Below are 18,378 nucleotides of genomic sequence, written 5' to 3'. Positions count from 1 at the left end.
AGTAAGTCTTAAAAATAACACATTGAGTACCTGATAGATGCCCCTTTCCAAAGGAGTTGAGGAGTCACATCCCTTCACAAGTAAGCTGATCCCGCTCCCACCCACCGGACAGGGCAAGGAGCAGGGAATGGCCAGGGAGCACACTCAGAAAGTGACCACACGCTGCTGGCCAAACCCCACCGCCTTCTGCAGCACGGCACCGCCGCCCGGTTTCTCAGCCTTTGTGCAATTAGTCAAAGGCTGCCTCTTCCAAGGAAGCAGCTCTCGCAAATGCTGAGTAAGACCAACTAGCCGGCAAATAAGCCATCACCAGCATGTTCAATCACAGAGACAGCAATTACTGCTTTTGATAATGAAAAGTCCACTCAGAGCTTGGATAACAGCTTTCCAGCTGCCACTGGCACCATCTGAAACACCGGTTCGGGCTTGATTTTAAACGTTTAGTAGCAGTTGGCAACTGGATAAATGAATGCAACTCTGAAAACCCTTTCACGCTGCGATGAGGAAATTCTCCACAAACAGAAAGCACCACACAGCGCTTCCTGGGAAGCCAGAGAAAATTCCTTCTGACACACAGTTAAAATAAACAAAAATAAAACCTCCAAACAAACAACAAAAAACCCAGCCCCGTTTAAAGACATTTTTCTAGCATTTAATGCAGGCACAGGACTTGAAATGAGCACCCTCAGCCAAAAAAACAATACGGACAGTAGCAAATGAAGAATTTCATCCAAACAGTGTGATACTTACGGTAGAGACAGCCAGCATCCCCTCCCAGCTGCGACCATCCTGGGCAACATCTGTATGCAGTCTGGTATTTCACCTTGTACACTTGCCTGTAGCCCGTGTAGTATGCAGTTCTGAAACACAACAAACCAAGATACCACCCGGACAACGTTAATTCCGGCAGAACGAGGAAACTGGAAAGAACAGAGGTTGTAACACTTAACTGTGGATATAAACAAAATGAGGTTTTCAAATGCACTGACATTTTTTTCCACCTGGTCTAGCAATGATCACTGATGCTAAGAAAATACTTCTTAATTTACTCTAATCAGAAACACAAGAGATGTGTGTCCAGGTCCTCATAACACCCCTGACTGTTTTCTCCTCTTCTAAACTATTTCACAGCTCTGAGCTCCTCTCTTAAACTTGTTAATGAAGGAAATTTAAACTTTAAGAGAAACGGGTATTTCAGTCCAGCTTTAGCGTGCATGGGCAAGTGTCTCCAAGGGGCTGGTGAGCTAAAAAAATTGTCAGAATCCTGATGGGAATATCCAGCTATGCAAAAAGCTCTCCATGCAGGTACGATTTATATAGCAAGGTTCCCACAGGTTAAAGCCAGCAGAACCAATCTCCCTGATGGAAAGGGCTTTCTCCTCCTTGCTCTCCTCCCGCTCTGCCCTGCAAAACCCTCAGCTAAACATTGACAAGCCCAGCCACGCCACGTGCGATCACATCTCCCCCATCTTCCAGAAAAAGCAAAAAGCCCTCTCCAGCACGGCACAGTCCCGGGACGCGGCAGCACTGTTGCCTGCTCAGCAGAGCCAGCACAGCCTCCGCAGGGGATGATGCACTCAGGTGGAAGCTGAAGGTCCCTGCAACAACTCCTACGAGTAACTTCCAGGGTGGGAGTTGGGGTCTGAAAGCAGGAATTGATCTGAAGCAAAAATAAATATAAGTGACGCTTTTTTTTTCTCTGGAAATTTGATGTTTTGTGTATGTGAAAATTGAAACACAGATAAAACTCTTGAAGGCAATTTTTAAAAAGATCCTTTGGCAGGACATGAAACTACTCCACCAAAGCAAATCAGACAAACAACAACAAATATTTGGCACAGCAGATGTGTTGTACATGTCCCCTGAAAATATTTATCCTAACTCAGTCTAGTTGTTTGATTTTGTCGAATGTTTCTAAAAAAAACCTAAATAACAGTGAACCATGAATTCCCATGAAGAAAACCTTTGGCTACTCCTCTGTGCCAACCAGCATATGGAAGCACAACTGAGAAAAATAAAAGCAGATACCATTTTTTTTGTATGAGCTATTAACAAATTATGAAGGAAATGCTCGTGTTCCCGAAGCAGCTGAGAAAACAATTTACAGTCCCTCAAACACCAGGAGAGCAGCAATCAGGCTCAGATCCACCCAGATCCTCTCGGTACCAAGAGCTATGTCCCAGCCCAGGGCTGCAGCGCGGTGGGCAGGGTGCGTTAGGAAGCACAGGAGGACATGACAGCAGTGGGCTGGTGCTAATGCAACAACCATTCCCTGCATGGGCTATTCTGGAAAACACCATCCTTCTCATCCAAAATGAGGAAGACTGCATGGCCACAAGCAGCCCCTTCCCTCTGCCCTGCACGGGCTCAGAAACGGGGAGGAAAAGGTATACCAAGAAATAGCAATGTAGGACAGCTCAGGACTAATCCCGGGCTCCTTTCTGCCCCAAACATTACCCTGAACAACCTCATATCCACGAATTTGATGGGCTCGTCTGGACACTTCAGATCCTTAAGTCAGCCCAAGTGGATTCTAAGGAGATGCAAATATTTTGACAGCCTCCATTGCCTGAGGATATCTGGATGCTGCAGACTGGAAAGAACCACATAGGCGATATTTTATCTTCAATGTTTCTGTTTTCTTTCATGTTTTAAGGAGTCCCTGGCACAGAAAATGTTGAACGAGCCAGAACTAATGGAACCCAGGCTTAAAAATCTTGCTATGTCCTGCTGCTGGAAAATCCACTTCCAGCCTCTCTGGGACAGCTCTGCTGTTCCTCCAAGTTTCGTTACTGAGGGCTGAGCAAAGCTACCTTCTGTTGTTACCTAATTCAGGAAAGTTACACAACCAGTAGCAAAAGCATTGCTTTACCAGGAACAACGAGAAGCGCAGCCCAGAGGATGCTCAGATCATCGGCTGAAGAGCAGATGCTGGCTCCCTGAGCAGGCAGGGCCCGTGTTGTGAGTGTACGGAGCAAGGTTTGTTCTGACTTTTGGGAAATCTTTTATCTCTGCCTAGAGTACAGGACTGCAAGTCCTATAAAACCAAATGCAACTGGTTCTGAAACACACAAACTCAGCAGATAAACATCCCCTTGGCCACCCTGGGTCCCCTGCCTGCCCCAGCCCACCCTCCTCCCCTGAATCTCGCTTACAGTTTAGGCAAAGCGATGGAACTGTAGTGGCGTCTGCAGCACCCCAGGCATGCATGGGAATTTTAGAAAATTAGCTCTAACACTTATGAACCTTGCATGTCAGTGACTTGTGCTTCAGCCCCTGCAGACAGCTGGTCCTTGCCAGGCAGGTGAGCTAGGCAGCGGCACTAAACGGTGCACTGGGGAAAGGAACAGCAGATGCTGGATTTCCCTAGTCATGTCCATGAACTCAAAGGCACTGAGGCCAATTTCAGGCTAACCCTGTGTGTGTCAGATCCTGAAGCTGTTAATATGCTTCCTGAGGCCTGTGCTGCTGGAGCTGGGTCCAACTGGAGCAGCTCCAGCGGGTGAGACAGAAGCTGCGTAGCATCTCTCCGAATGCACAAACTGTGCGCTCCACTGCCCTCAATTGCTCAGCACAAGGGAGCTTGGCAGGAGATCACCCATCTATCGCAATAAGCTTGCTGCGATGGGAACTCCTGAAAGAAGTTTAGAGCAAGGGGATATAGGACAAAATCTTGCCTAGAATGACGAAAGTTCTGTGATAGTCCTTTTACCATCTTGCTTTTAAAATTCCTTGGGTGAAATCCCTCACAGAATCTCTAGGCTTCATCTCTGCATTTTCATCAAGGAACAGAGTTATAGCACTAGGCTGTTCTAATATTCACAATGAAGCACAACAGAAATTTTTTTCATTTCAGTTCCTTGATTTACAATGTCAAAACAGCACATTAAAGAACGCGAGGGACAGCTGGGTCTGAAAAGTTCCCAGCCTTTGAAGCAGGAGGAGACAGGGCACCTATCATTTCAAAGCCCTCTCTTAAAACACGGTCAAAAGATGGACTCTGTTTGCTCCTTTATTACCACTACACAGATATCATCACCAAGATAATTACTGGCAATTACAGGTTAGGAGGAATTCCTAAAGTCAAGACTTAAAAGCTGTCTCTAGTCCAAGATACTTCTTTGAAACTACTGCTATCATTATTATTTTGTAAAGGCTTGTAACTGCCTAACAAGGCAGGAAAAGCAGGTGGAGCACAGAAGAAGATGGGGCACACTGTAGTTTGGCTGCTATGCAGGTAAAAAAAGTTCATTATTTGCACTGTTGCACACGTTCATAACCCTCCCCCTGCAACCCTTCCTTGCCTGGCCTCCCAGCTCCCAGTAAAGGCCAGTCAGCAACTCAAGGGCTGTACCATTAGCTGAACAACTGCATCCATTTTCTGCTCAGTGTACAGACAAATTCCTTTCTTGCCCGTGCAAGCCTACCTCCACTGAGCTGTACACTCTTCTGAGGTGGGCACAGCCCCACTCTTGGTGCGAAAGGAAGCCGGTGACCCACAGCAAAACCTGCCAACGACCACCACCTGTCCTCATGGAGCATCACTTGCACGATGGCCACATTTTTTGTGGTATTTGTTATTTTTTTTCAGACCATACACAATAAACCTCACTTGGACCCAGCTACTGCCTTCAGCTTTGTAAAACTACAGAGGCACTGAGATGCCTCCGCCATGAAGCTGAGACATCTAAAGATACAGGAAGAATGCACGTGATGCGATTAAGTCATTTGGTTAACATGGCAAGATCATAGGAAACAGATGTAATACATCGTCAGATGACTGCAAACAGCTAACCAGAAGAAAGCTTCTTTAGAACAAAAGCAATATATCTTCCCTTTGGGAATTCCTTAACAATTTAAAAACTCAGTATCAAAAAGGTGCCAGGTAGGGTCAGAAACCCCTCCAGCTAGACACACGTAGGGTTTACAAATCTCTCACAGTCTCCAGGTTTTAGCCAAGAAAAAAATATCTAATAAAATAGATTTACTCTTTACAGCTCATTTGTGGGTTCAGAGCCACATCTCCCCCTGCACGTAACTTTCTGTTTACATTGGCCCCTAAATGAACTGCTTTGCTACCCTAATGCCAGACCCGCTGACGGCCAGGTACCAAGTGCAGGGTAAGTCTCCCCTCTCCCTAGAGAGCTGCAGGGGATTGAGGAGAGCCACAGCCATGCTGGCTGGTCACTGAGGCTCCTCGGAGGGTACCACGCAGTTATCAATGCTATTTCTTGTGCCAGACCCCAGTGTGGGCAGCAAGACAGGCACACATGCAGCTGCTCCCAGCCCTCTCCCCCTGTGCCCAGACCCACCAGCTGCGTGGCCGGTGCAACGGGCTCTCCCCTTTGCAGATGCCAAGTGAGCAACAAGCTCGCTTCCCCGCTGCTGATGATGAGAAGGAACCAATTTCCATCACGCAAGGAGCAAATCAAGCTCCAAGGAAGAACACATACCTCCGCTCGTAGCCCGTACACCACTGCCGTCCCCCGCAGTCCTGCTTCCACACTTTGACGGTGCGGGTGAAGGCCTGGACACAAGGCTGCCGGTGCCCCACGACCGCCAGCTCCTGCTCCGCACAGACGTTTGGCCTGCCACAGAGAAAAAGAGGTGTCTTTGAATTTCCTTACTTACGAGCTTATACAATATATGGTGTTTGCCTCCTCCTTTAATTAAATCAGTGTAGGGAAAAGAAATCTGCCAGGTTGACCAGCCACAGGCAGTTGTCAAATGCAGCCTCTCCAGCTGCCCCCAGAATTCTTGGATTAAATGCTCTTGTGAACAGATAGAATTGTAAGAGCGTGACACTGGCACCAACAAAACACACAGTAGAATAGTATAATCTGTATTTCTCAAAAGCATGTCAGTAGGCTTTTGTGAATCAGTTAAACATTGGAGAACTACAAGGTGAACATCACAAACCCACATTTAGATGGAAAACGGCCATCTAAAGCAGAGAGGACACGGGGAGTAATCCCACGCTATAAGCCAGTGGCAGACATGAGAAGCCTGCTCCACCCTGAACCCCCTCCTTGAGTCTCCAGACCTGCAGCCTGTGATGAGGCTCAGATACAGGAACAGAAATCTAAAGCAAGATGTTTTTATAACATTGCAACATAGCAAACTTCAGTGAGATCGGGAAGCCGACATTTGGTACCTCTAGGTCCTGGGATGCTCTACAGCCCACTTGAAAAATGCAGCAGTTACTTTTCCACTGATAAATTAAGGCTGATTTTTAGCCTTGAAACAAAAAAGGATGGATCAGAAAAGATCCGATAGCACCATAATTTCTATGTTTGTCCATCCTGTCTGATCTCAGTTAAAGAAGAACACATTCCTTCTTTGGACCTAGGGCATTATTTTCCTGACTATTGTCATTGTAAACACAAATGGGATCTGCATCATCTGACAGCAATTGGAAAAAAAAAATATTCAGCCAGTAGAAATGATACATCATTTTGTTAATACTGCTTTAAATCTGTTTTAGACATTTTGCTGTCTTAGCTGCTCTCTCACACATTCAGAACTGCAAGACTAATTCCAGTAAATAAAAGTGAATATATATATAATTTGGTAAGAAAATAAAGAAAATACCATTTGTGTTTAATTTCTTTTCTAATCTAACTCTCCTTCTCCAAGTACAAATCAGTAGTTTTAACTAAGAACAAAGAGGGAATCATTTATCCCTGACTTAATAAGTTATGAGCCATTCATTATTTGGGACTGCTTCTGTTGCTTCAAAAGGAGCCGAGAGTTTTCACAAAAATACTTTCTATAAAAGAAGTTCAACTAAATAGTTTGGACATGGTGAAGCATAGAGATTGCAGCTGGCATCTGACTGCTCCAAGATGTTCAATTACACTGCTCTTACAGCAAGCCTGGCAATGCCTTTGGGATTAATGGCATGTTTTCTTCCCCCTCCGGTTTTGCTCTAAAATCTCCTCTCGTCATCCCCACATGTGGCCACTGCTGAGCTGCTTGGCTTGCAAAGCTCCGCACACATCACTTCACCGATACAACAGTTCCCAGCACTAATGGTGACTGCCAGAGAAGCTGTTTTATTTTGTGAGCGTCTCCATACACGGCGAGCTGCAAGCTGATGCCAAGAGCGGCATCTCCCTACCCTCTGGACCTCCTCTGCTGCAAGCCTGCCGGCGCCTCACCTCCCAGCTCTCTGCACGTCCAAAACCAGAACTGAAAGGAACCACAAGAACAAGGCTGGCAGCAGTGCCGTTTTGGTGTAATTGATTACAGTGAAGAAAGGTTTTTGTGTGCCCCAAACAGTGGTTGTGTGTGCAACAGGCATCGTCCGCAACGCCCCATGGGAAGTGACAGCCCTGCCCCGGCGCTGGCAGATTCTTTTCTCTCATGCTTTGGCACACATCTCATCTCTAGCATCTCATCCAAGAAGACCTAAAAGTAATTGTCAAGGCAGGAGCACAAAATCTCTGCCATGGGGAGAAAAGGCATTGTCTCGCAAAACCTTTATCTGCTGGAAAGGACCCCTTTCCCATCAAAAAGTTAAAAACATCAGGGAGAGCAGCTTGGAGTTAGCACACCATGCAACACCGAGTTCATTTACAGAAAGAATTAGAGCAATCCCCCTGCATCGAGAGATCATCTTCTGGCAGGAGACCAAACTTGCAAGGAAGTTTTCCAAAGAAGCCAAATGATTAACACCAAACTGTAACTGTAAAATTTAATTAAAAAGAACGGACCTACGTGCTGCTAGCCTAACAGCAAAAGGGGGAAAGAAGCATGCACCAAGAGATAGACAAAGTGCAATAAAAATAGCAGGTCTGTGAAGAAAGGTCAAGCTATTTACACAACAATCACCTCTTGCGCTCACACAGTAGCAACATTGTGGTTAAAAACAGTGAGTTACCTCCTGCAAGCAAAGCCTATCCAGATTTTCAAACGTCTATTCCCCTTTATGTACATCTGGTGCTAGATAAAGAAACACAGAGCAGCCCTCCCTCCCTTTCACTCTCTCTGCTCCTGCCTTCACCCTTGATTTGAAAATACTGTATTCAACTTCTGCTTTGCAGTTCCCTGCCCTGTAAGAACACTCCAGCACTCTTTTCTCGCTACTTACGTATGGGGCTGCAGTTTGTTCCCAGAAGCCAGAGAAGATATTTGCAATGCAAGGATGAATGACAGTGCCACTGCACGAAATTCCATCGCAACACCTTCTCTCTCCCCTCCAAGGTGCTTCCAGTGGGTGCCTAGAAAATCTCACAGCCTTCTCAAGCACGACTCGCCAGTTCCTGTATCTCAAAGGACACTCCTGGCCATCTCCTGCTTCTAACTTGCCGGTGTCTCTCTTTCTTGCAAAAGACAATGCTATTGGAGCACACGGGAATTCTTGCACAGGGAGAGCAGCTTTATCATTTCTAGATGCTTCCTCACATATGGGTTCAGTTCAGCAAGTTTCTTCAGTCCATGGGAAATGATTATAGTGCAGATTGTAGCTGGGTTTTTCCCAAATCCAAACCAGGCTTCTTATGCTCATTTGCTCGCATTGAAATGTACTGAAGTGACTTTTCCTTCTGGCATTTGCTTCTTGCCAAAGCCCGAAGACCTGGTGGCTCACAAGACCTGGGTTCTGTCCAGCGATGAAGCCCCATGTGGGTTTAGCTGATTTGGAATTGCGACCCACTGCACAAGGCAATATAAAAATCAGCACCCATCAAGTGAAAGGAAACAGGAGGCGTGCTCTGCTGCGCACCGAGAAGTCCACTTCCAGGGGGCTTTTCCAAAAGCAAGCAGAGTCTCTTTTACCCCACCTGCATAGGTGAAGCCATCCAGCTGCTACAGCCCCCCACCTTCCTCCGGAGACGGGCTTGAGTAACTCCTGCACGCACACACACACACACTAAGAGCAGCTTCCCTGCATTTCAAGGGAGTAACAAAACTTTCCTCCTGCCTTTCCCAGGTCTAGCTCCTTTCCCTCACGTGCTCTCTTGTTTCTTTTCTTGCTGACAGTCAGAAATCCCTCCCACCAGCTGTGTCCAACCCCGAGGAGAGGAGGGGGGAAACCCTGCAGAACAGTAGCAGAAATGATTCGGGTTTGTTTCTCCAAAGACAGCTCTTTTGCACTACCCAAGGCCAACTCTGTACACACCACCCAAAATCCCTTTCCCAGCAGCTCTAAAAATATCCCACAGAGACTGAATCTTTCCTATGCACTTTAACAGATAACAAAATTGATCACTTCCCAAGGAAATTCTGCTGTGCACATAATACGGACAGGGACACATCTGACCTGCACTCAGCTGCTCGAGTGCTGTTAACAACCAGGTCCCAGGGTGGTGGGGAAATACACTGGGCAAAGAGGGAGCTGGGGAACAAGATGAAATTGCTATCTGCCTTTTCCCACCAATCTCCCTACTGACCAGGGAGAGAGCACAAGAAGTCATTGATGAGGATTTTGCTGAACCTGGGTGACAGTCCGCTGGCCCCTGCAGAATGAAAAAACAGAGAGGAAAGTGCCCAAGCCTGGCTCTGAGTTGGTTCACTGCTGAGTTTCCTCTTCCAAAAAACCACCACAAGTATCTCCAGTTGTTATTGCCAGGCTTGGCGGCACTGGGGAGGGCCAAGGAGCTTACAGAGAGCGGAGCTGCCTCCTGCCTGCCTTCCTGGAAGGATGGGTGCATGCATAGCAGCCAATGCAGCAGGATGGAGAAGACGAGAGCGGAGCAGGGATGCTGCGCTAAAACTTTCCTGCCTCAAGAACCCACCATCAAAGCCTCCCACTGAGGGCGAGGACTCGTCAAAGCAGCAGCTGGGCACTGCTCCACTGCCCTGGGGCAGCCCCAGGCAGACCTGACCTTTGGCAAACACCGATTTCTGCGAGTGAAGTAGGATAAGAAAGTTTGCGCAGTTTCAGTCCCGTGCCAGGCGTGTATTCTGCTACTGAAAGACAACGATTACATCAAGACTGAAGTCACCCACAATCCATGCCCAAAAGCTGGTAGCTCTAGGAAGAAACCAAGGCAGCTGCTTTAACACCTTAACCCTTCCAACGTCACAGCAGTTGTATAAATCATTTAGGTCACAGAAAGAGTAGGTATGGGGGGGGCTAATGTTTCCACTTAGAAGTAAAGTATCTGCCAAGCCTAACAGATGGGAAAACAACATCTTTCATTCTTCCTAAAGAAAGGCAACTACATCAAGATGTTTTGTAGCGATGGAGAGCGTTCCAGGATACAATAAATTCAGGCCCACGTTTTCCTGTCAGGACTTAACAGTTTGGACTTTTCTTACAGTAGGAAGCAGTGAGGTAGCTCCTGGTTAGTCTCTCTGTGCTGACTTACCACCACTAGCCAAACGCTTTCTCTACACACAGCTGATCCTCTGTTTGGGCCCAGCTTTGGCAAAAATGGTGCTGGGAAGGCAGTGTCTGCACCTGTAGGAATGGTTTGGGTTGGAAGGGACCTTAAAGATCACCTAGTCCGACCCGTGCCAGGGGCAGGGACACTGGCCACCAGCCCTGGCTGCTCCCAGCTCCGTCCATGGCCTTGGGCACTGCCAGGGATGGGGCACCCACTGCTGCTCTGAGCAGCCTGTGTCAGCGCCTTGCCACCCTCAGAATGAAGATTTTCTTCCTAATATCTGATCTAAATCTCCCCTCTTTCAGCTTAAAGCCATTCCCCCTCGTCCTGTCAGAACATGCCCTTGGAAAAAGCCCCGCTCCAGCTCTCCTGTTGTCCCCCATAGCACCGCAGGGTGCTGCAAGGTGTCCCTAGAGCCTCCTCTGCAGGCTGAGCAGCCCCAGCGCCGCAGAGGGGCTCCAGCCCCCCCAGCATCTTCGCCGCCTCCTCTGGGCTCGCTCCAACCGCTCCGTGTCCCCCCGGTGTCGGGGGCTCCGCAGCGGCGGCAGGCGGTCCCGGTGGAGCCGTGCGCCGGGCCGGGCCCGCCAGGCCGCGGGCGCTGCAGCCCGGGCGGGCAGAGCCTGGAGTGTGGCTCCCTCTCCAGGCCGCGGCTCGTCCGCGCCGGCCGGGCCCCTGCGCTGGGCCTGGGCTGACGGGGCTGGCCGGGCCACCATGCCAGGAGGCCACCGTACCCTGCTGGCCGACCACCATGCCCAGGAAGCCACCATACCCTGCTGCCCACCATGCCCAGGAGACCACCATGCCCTGCTGGCCGACCACCATGCCCAGGAAGCCACCATACCCTGCTGCCCACCATGCCCAGGAGACCACCATGCCCTGCTGGCCCGGCCACCGTGCCCAGCAGGCCACGATATCCTGCTGGCCACCATGCCCTGGCAGCCACCATGCCTAGCAGACCCCCCATGCCCGGCTGGCCAATACACCCAGCAGGCCCCCATGCCCAGGAGACCACCATACCCTGCTAGCCACCATGCCCAGCTGGCCACCATGCCTAGCAGGCCACCATGCCCAGCTGGCCACTACACCCAGCAGGCCCCCATGCCCAGGAGACCACAGTGCCTGGCTGGCCACCATGCCCTGCTGGCCACCATGCCCAGGAGGCCACAGTGCCTGGCTGGCCACCATGCCCTGCTGGCCACCATGCCCTGCTGGCCACCATGCCCAGGAGGCCACAGTGCCCTGCTGGCCCCCATGCCCAGGAGGCCACAGTGCCTGGCTGGCCACCATACCCTGCTGGCCACCATGCCTAGAAGGCCACCATGCCTGGCTGGCCTCCATGCCCAGGAGGCCACCATACCCTGCTAGCCACCATGCTCTGGCCACCATGCCCGGCTGGCCACCCACAGAGCAAAGGACAGGCTTTGGTGGGGGAACAGCTGGGCCTGGAGCACAGCAGGAGACCCCACAGCGTGTAAAGCCATCCCTGCCACCCTTTGCAAGCCACTTCAAAGGCAACAACAAGGCTTCCCACTTCAATGGATTCATGTGAGCGAGCGCTGCAGAGAGAGCACTGAAGGGAATAGGTGAAACACATGAAAGATGGATATCGAAAATGCAGCACTGTTTAATACAGTCTTAATTTTGTATCGTTTCCCAACACAAGGACCTGCTGAAGATGTCATCCTTTGGCTCGGGGTAAAACAGCCCTGGAAAGGGCCCAAAGATACAACACGGTCCGACAAAGACTGATGATAACATCTGCGATAACACCAGAGACCACAGATTTAGAAACATTAGCTTGTCATTCATTCCCTAGCATTATTTAACCTCTGCCACCAAGCGTGCTGAGTGTGGAACGGGCTTCGGGGCTCTCAACTTGGCCAGTTCGGCATCGCCCCGTCACCCCACATCCCCCCTTCATCCACCACACCGCCCCGGCAGTGTGGCGGTAACGGCTGGACACGATGACCTTCAAGGTCTTCCCACCTAAAGGGTCCCGCGACACCCGACCGGGCGGCGCGGAAAGGCTCTGCCCGCCCGCCCCAGCCCGGCTCGGCGGGGAGCCCACGCGTGGCCCGACCGCGCCCCGCAGCCCCGAGGGCCGCCCCCGGCGGGGGGAAGGCGGGCCCGGCCAACCGCCCGCCCCGGAAGGCGGCGAGAGCCCGGCCCGGCCGCGATGCTGCAGCTCCGGGACACGGCGGAGGGCGGCCCGGCCGGCAGCCCCGGCAGCCCCGCGGCGGCGATGCTGGTGCCGGAGGAGACCGGGCCGCCCTTCGAGCCGCCCGCCGCGCCCCGCCAGACGCTGCGGCCGCTGAGTGTGCGCACCGCCACCCGCGGCGGCCGCCTCCGCCAGTACTTCGTGTTCCGGGTACGGAGCGCTGCCCCGGGCCGCCCAGCCCCGCACCCCGCCGCTGCCCCGGGCCGCCCAGCCCCGCACCCCCCCCGCCGCTGCACCCCCCGCCGCTGCCCCGGGCCGCCCAGCCCCGCACCCCGCCGCTGCACCCCCCGCCGCTGCCCCGGGCCGTCCAGCCCCGCACCCCCCCGCCGCTGCCCCCGGGCCCGCCGAGCCCCTCACACACACCCCCGCCGCTGCACCCCGGGCCGCCCAGCCCCGCACCGGGCCCGCCGAGCCCCGGCACCCCCCGCCGCCTCTGCCCGGGGCCGCCCAGCCCCGGGCCGGGCCCCGCCGCTGCACCCCGGGCCGCCCAGCCCCACAACGGGCCCGCCGAGCCCCTCCCCCCCTCCCCCGCCGCTGCCCCGGGCCGCCCACCCCCGCACCCCCCCCCCCACCCCACCCCCAGCCCCTCGCCGCTGCACCCCGGACCGCCGAGCCCTGCACCCCCCACCCCACCGCTGCCCCGGGCCCGCTTAGCCCCCATCCCCCTTAACCTTGGCCCCGGTGAACTCCGCATCCCCCAACCTCTGCCTCGGTTAACCCGGCACCCCCCGACTCTGTGAACCCCGCAGCCCCCCGACCTCTGCCTTGGTTAATCCATCATGCCCCAACTTCTGCCTTGGGCTGCTGAACCCTGCATCCCCCCCTAACCTCAGCACCGGTGAGCCCCACATCCCCCTGACCTCTGCCTCAGCCCGTTATCCCAGCACACACCCCCAACCTCTGCCTTGGTTAATCTGGAACCCCACAACCACTGCCTCAGGCCACTGAACCCCGCACCCCCCCAACCTCTGCCTCCCCCATCTAGTCTGGCACCCCCTAACCTCTGCCTCCCCTGTTTAGCCTGGTACCCCCTAACGTCTGCCTCCCCCGTTTAGCCCGGCACCATAGAGCAAGCAGTCAATGAAATCCGCGTGGTCGTGATGCCCACCGAGGACGGGGCAGTGCAGAGCGTCTGGCTGCTGACCGAGTAAGTAGCGCTGCCGAGGGCCAGGCCCCCTCCCCTTGCACCCTGCGGCAGACCCCAGCCCTGCAGCCCACCTACACCTTTCAGAGCCGTGTGTTGTATTAACGCTTGTGAAGTGATGTGGAAGCCTCAAAGTGGCCTCGCATGGCTGTACCATATCGCTGTTCCTGTGTAATCCAGCCCACTGGGGGATTTCGATGAAAGCTCCCAAGTTCACTCGTTACAAAATCCAGTACAATAGGGAATTTGCTCATACCCTAAACCCACTAACGCAGCTTTAATAAACTACTTCACCAAAAGGCAGTGAGTTACAGGCCGTTAGCCCTGCAATTCACCGATCAACGAAATGGAAGCTGACAATTTGCAAGGTGTCTGGACTAGGGGATAGGAGCAAAGCACGAGCCGAGATGCCTGATTCTTCAGAACAACGCTCAGCCAGCTCTGCCAGCTCCAAGCACCCCCTGGGGTGGGCAGAAGGCAGGGGGCGATTTCGGTCCTTTCACTGTGGGACAAGTCAAACCAGCAGAGAGAAAGGTTCACGGCAGGTGGAAACGCTCCAGCCCACCGCCCGGCCCCACTATTTTGCACTTACCTTGACACAGTAAGGGTAGCTGTGGTCTCATCAGCTTGACATCAGTGTTCCTGTTGAAACAGACAATTTTTAATTTTTGTAAGGGAAGAGAATTAAATCAGTAACACTATCAATAAGCTGTTGCAGATTTCAAAGCTGCTAGTTTAAAAGCTGAGCTCATTACCCTTAAGAGTAAAAATATGATGTACTCTTAGGTTGCCCTGATAGTATTATAGCTGTGATGGTTCAACTATGCAGCATGGCAACACACTCCAAGAAAGGTAAGATCTTTTAGTTAGGAAATTTGAAGAAACAAATCAGTTTTGAACGTACAGATTGTTCTTATGGAGGGAAATAAGAAGTCAGACCACAGAGTTAAAGAAAACTATTTCTCTCCCCTGAACATGCACCAGTGCAGTTAATAATTTAGCAAACATGGCAACACACTAACAGCATGGTACCAAACTACTGGAAGAGTCATTGGAGACTCCACTCTTAATGGAGGATGCATTACATAGCATTCAAGATCTTCAGACTTATCTGATTTTCTTAATATTTTCTTATGTTGTAACAAGATGACGTTGTGACGTTCCACCTCTCACCAGACTTGCTGATTCAAAGCAGAGGCCATAATGGAAAATAAGTATGACTAAGACATCAGATTTGTTCTCCTTAGCAACTCTTCTATCCATCAAGCTGTAAAGTGTTTCCAGCCAGTAAAACTGCTAAAGCTCAGTTGTGTTATCTTACTAGAATTGATCACTGGAACAACGAGAAGGAGCGTCTTATTCTTATCACAGATTGGTCCCTCCTGATCTGCAAATACAACTTCATCAGCCTGCAGTGCCAGCACGTGACAAGGATAGCCCTCAGCGCAGTCGATACCATCTCGGTCGGGGAGTTTCAGTTCCCACCTAAATCGCTGAACAAGTAAGCTGGCATCGTAATACGGTAGCGTCACTGCAATTCCTGCGTTATCATTATAAGCAGTTTGAACTGTCAACCTTTGTCACTGACTGCTGGACAAGTTTGAGGTTTCCTTTTGCGCATGTGGCTTTGCAAATAATTACTGAAGCTTCATTAGAAGGCCTCAGAGTAGCTGCTGTTTTGCTGGGATAGTTACTAGTTACGTTAAATGCCAATTGCTTAAGGACTTTCAGGGTAAGACAAATAGATTCAGAAGTTCATTGCCATTATGTAATGCAGTAAGTAGCAGCAGCAGTAGTAGCACCCTAGCATTACTAGAAAGCCACGTGTACATGTTGGTTCATGCATAAACACAGGCTGTCACAGGCGATACAGTTCAGGCATTGTGTCCTAAGTGTCTAATGAGCTTAACCTTTTTGCACTCAGCTTATAAAAATGTTCCTTTGCGTATTTCAGGGGCTGAATTCTTAACCGCTGTAGAGGAAAAACTTACTATCAAACTTATATTTCAGCTTCCAGTTTTAAGTAGGTCTTTTCCAGACAGCACACTTCTAATTAAACTTGCCTCAAAGACTCCAAAGTCTTACCATATTAATTCCGCTGTCTTCGGTATCAGGCGAGAAGGTACTGGTATCCGAATTCAGTGGGACAAGCAAAGCCGCGCCTCCTTCATAAACAGATGGAACCCGTGGTCCACAAACATCCCGTACGTCACCTTCACCGAACATCCGATGGCAGATGCTGATGAGAAGATTGCATCCCTTTGCCTAGTAAGGAAGTTGCCTCTCCTATTCCAGATGGCTTGTTGGTCTCATAAGCTTGATACGACTTGTATTATTTTGAAAAGGTAGAGCAGTTAATTCAAAGGGACAGAACGCAGAGCTGTAAGCTACGTTTCCCCGTTCTCCAGATTTTGACTTGCAGGGCAGCCTAACTGTCAGTTTTGGCCAGCTGCCTATAAGTGGTTTAGACAAGAAGGAAGCTGAAACTTCCAAAGGTGTAGAGTTATGTAAAACCCAAAAGAAAATGGATCTTGGTGCTATTCCTGCTCTTACTCACCTGACAGGCTGATGCCTGACTTTTCATCTAGGACTGCTAGCTAATTAAACAAATAATTCCTAACCGTTAACCTTCACTCAGGTGCTTCAGTTTTTCTTGCAATAGCTGCTGCTTTCCTCTGGAGGTTTCCTTAAAAATAGAACACTATAGTAATTTAACGCACCAATGAGAAGAGCAGAACTACAGTCAGAAATAAACTATGCAAGTCATTGATAAATCTTTATGCATCTAGCTGATGTTTAAGTTACATGTAAGTAGTGTCCCAGTATGAAATTAACTGTATCATTAAGGTTGAATGCCAGAATGTAAAGTTTACCATGGCATGAGAGCTCTTACGACTTCTACAGCTTTAGCGTTAATCCTTCACAATTCAGTATCAGTAGCTGTGTGCTCTGCAATTTTTAGAACAATGGAAAAACAGAGAGGTGGGTTTTTTCTTTCTTTCAGTTGGAAAACTTCAAAACTCAGCTAATTCAAGCTGTGAAGAAAGCCCATAAGGAGTGTCCGTTGCCAGGAAGGGCTAATGGCGTGCTAGTGCTGGAGCGTCCTCTTCTGATCGAGACCTACCTGGGATTGATGTCCTTCATCAACAACGAGGCCAAACTTGGCTACTCCATGACAAGGGGCAAAATCGGATTTTAAAATCCACTGCATTTAATCTTTTCAAGGGGAGGTGATTTTGGTCTCCTGGGGGGAGCACGCTGTGTGGCAGAATACGTGATAAAGTGAAGATGCTGGGAGAATGAAAGGAGGCAGCTGTAGAATTAACGGTTCACAGGAGGCCCTGGTTGTTATGGAGGATGCACAGGTCAGATTAATCTGAAGCAAACACAAGGTAGTGTCATTCTTCTATTTTGTGTCGAATTTACAGTTCTTACTGGTTCTCATACAGGGCTAGTCAGCAGTGGTGTTTTCCATTTCTAACTGCGTGTTCGTCCCCATTAATTAAGTGCAATTGGTACCTGCTACAAACACTCCACACAAATATCCAAGATACAGGAGAATGTACATGCCATATTACAGCTGTATCCCTATATATGGTGTCAAATCATGTAGTGTGCTCAGGATCGATCTGTATTGTTTAAAGAGGTATTGGTGTTCACGGTTCACTGTAATCCTAGCATTTTGATTAATGCCTGTGAAGAATTTCAAAAGCTGTGTCAGTCATTCTTTAGCAAAAGAGTCAGCTAATTTTGTAACAGCTGTACTGTTTTGTCTGCTCAGAAGCAGTGCACATGAACTATTACTCTGTAAACCGAAGTATATGGCTGAAAATGTGTTTATTAGCTTTTTATAAATATCCTTCCGTCTAAGAGTGTCTTAACTTCCTAGCTTATTACATGTTTTCCTGCTGCAGCCATAGAATAAAGACTCTTTCGAGAAAATATTGCCAAAAGCCTCAAACACATTTGCCTTCAAAGCTATTATTTATAAAACTAAAAAGGAATTCTATTTTGATTAGATTTATATTCTTAGCAATTTTTCTTACATCTACTCTAGTTTGGGACAGCAGCAGTGCAGGACTTTTTAATGGAGACAGATAAAACTTTAAGCACTGTATGCCAATCTTGATTTATATATTCCTGCACTTCACCTCCTACAAACATCCAGTAATGAAATTCAGAAGCCACATAAGAGACAAGTAAATTGCTCATGAGGTTACTCTAGCAAGCTTTTTCATTGTGTGTGACCTTCTATACGTGGTGTTTTATCAGGGTATTTATCTGCAGAACTACAATACTGACTAAACGCTGCACTGCAGTGGTGTTTTTTGAACTTCAAGTAGATGTGTCTTTATGAAACTTACATAAAGCTGAAATCATGGTGGAATGCAACAAGGCGCATGCCCCTCTCAATGCATTTTCTAAGATACCGGTTTAATTTTCATTAATCTTGCAGTAAAGTTACATTTCAACTCTATTTGTTCTTCGTTCTTCATTTCGTGGAGACTGAGGCTGTGAAACTAAGTAGCAAAAATATCCAATAAAACCTTAAACAATGGGCTCCCTTCTTTCGAAGGATACTGTGGCTTGCTACTTGGGTTAAAGGATAGTCCAGTGGCTCTTTCCCTGCTGAGCCATCCACTCCACTTTGGCACTGCATAGTTGGGTCAAAAGCTCCCATTTCA

General features: G+C 49.7%; 2 protein-coding genes across 3 annotated transcripts in view; one reads left to right on the top strand and one right to left on the bottom strand.

Annotated features, from left to right (window-relative positions):
• MEGF6 (multiple EGF like domains 6) overlaps positions 1–8,937 on the bottom strand; it is a 107,308-nt gene extending 98,371 nt beyond the window's left edge. The window contains exons 1-3 of one of the 2 annotated variants that reach the window (XM_055704785.1): positions 8,093–8,937; positions 5,454–5,588; positions 751–860 (exon numbers count right to left, since the gene is read on the bottom strand). In XM_055704785.1, the coding sequence (XP_055560760.1) occupies positions 751–860; positions 5,454–5,588; positions 8,093–8,178 (331 nt within the window). In that variant the 5' untranslated portion in view covers positions 8,179–8,937. The remainder of the gene's footprint in view (positions 1–750; positions 861–5,453; positions 5,589–8,092) is intronic. The other variant, XM_055704786.1, reaches the window with a different exon arrangement.
• Positions 8,938–12,469: 3,532 nt separating this feature from the next.
• On the top strand, positions 12,470–18,170 carry TPRG1L (tumor protein p63 regulated 1 like). The gene is given in 7 exon segments (XM_055704795.1): positions 12,470–12,699; positions 13,605–13,696; positions 15,018–15,194; positions 15,808–15,961; positions 16,698–16,887; positions 16,890–17,049; positions 17,051–18,170. Coding segments are annotated over 7 exon segments (1,089 nt in total). The 5' UTR covers positions 12,470–12,507; the 3' UTR covers positions 17,175–18,170.
• The last annotated feature ends 208 nt before the right edge of the window (positions 18,171–18,378 follow it).

The sequence above is a fragment of the Falco cherrug genome, chromosome 3, assembly GCF_023634085.1.
Source record: "Falco cherrug isolate bFalChe1 chromosome 3, bFalChe1.pri, whole genome shotgun sequence".
NCBI classification, from domain to species: domain Eukaryota; kingdom Metazoa; phylum Chordata; class Aves; order Falconiformes; family Falconidae; genus Falco; species Falco cherrug.
The sequence above is the reverse complement of the archived record's forward strand: the minus strand, read 5'-3'. Positions and strand labels throughout refer to the sequence as shown.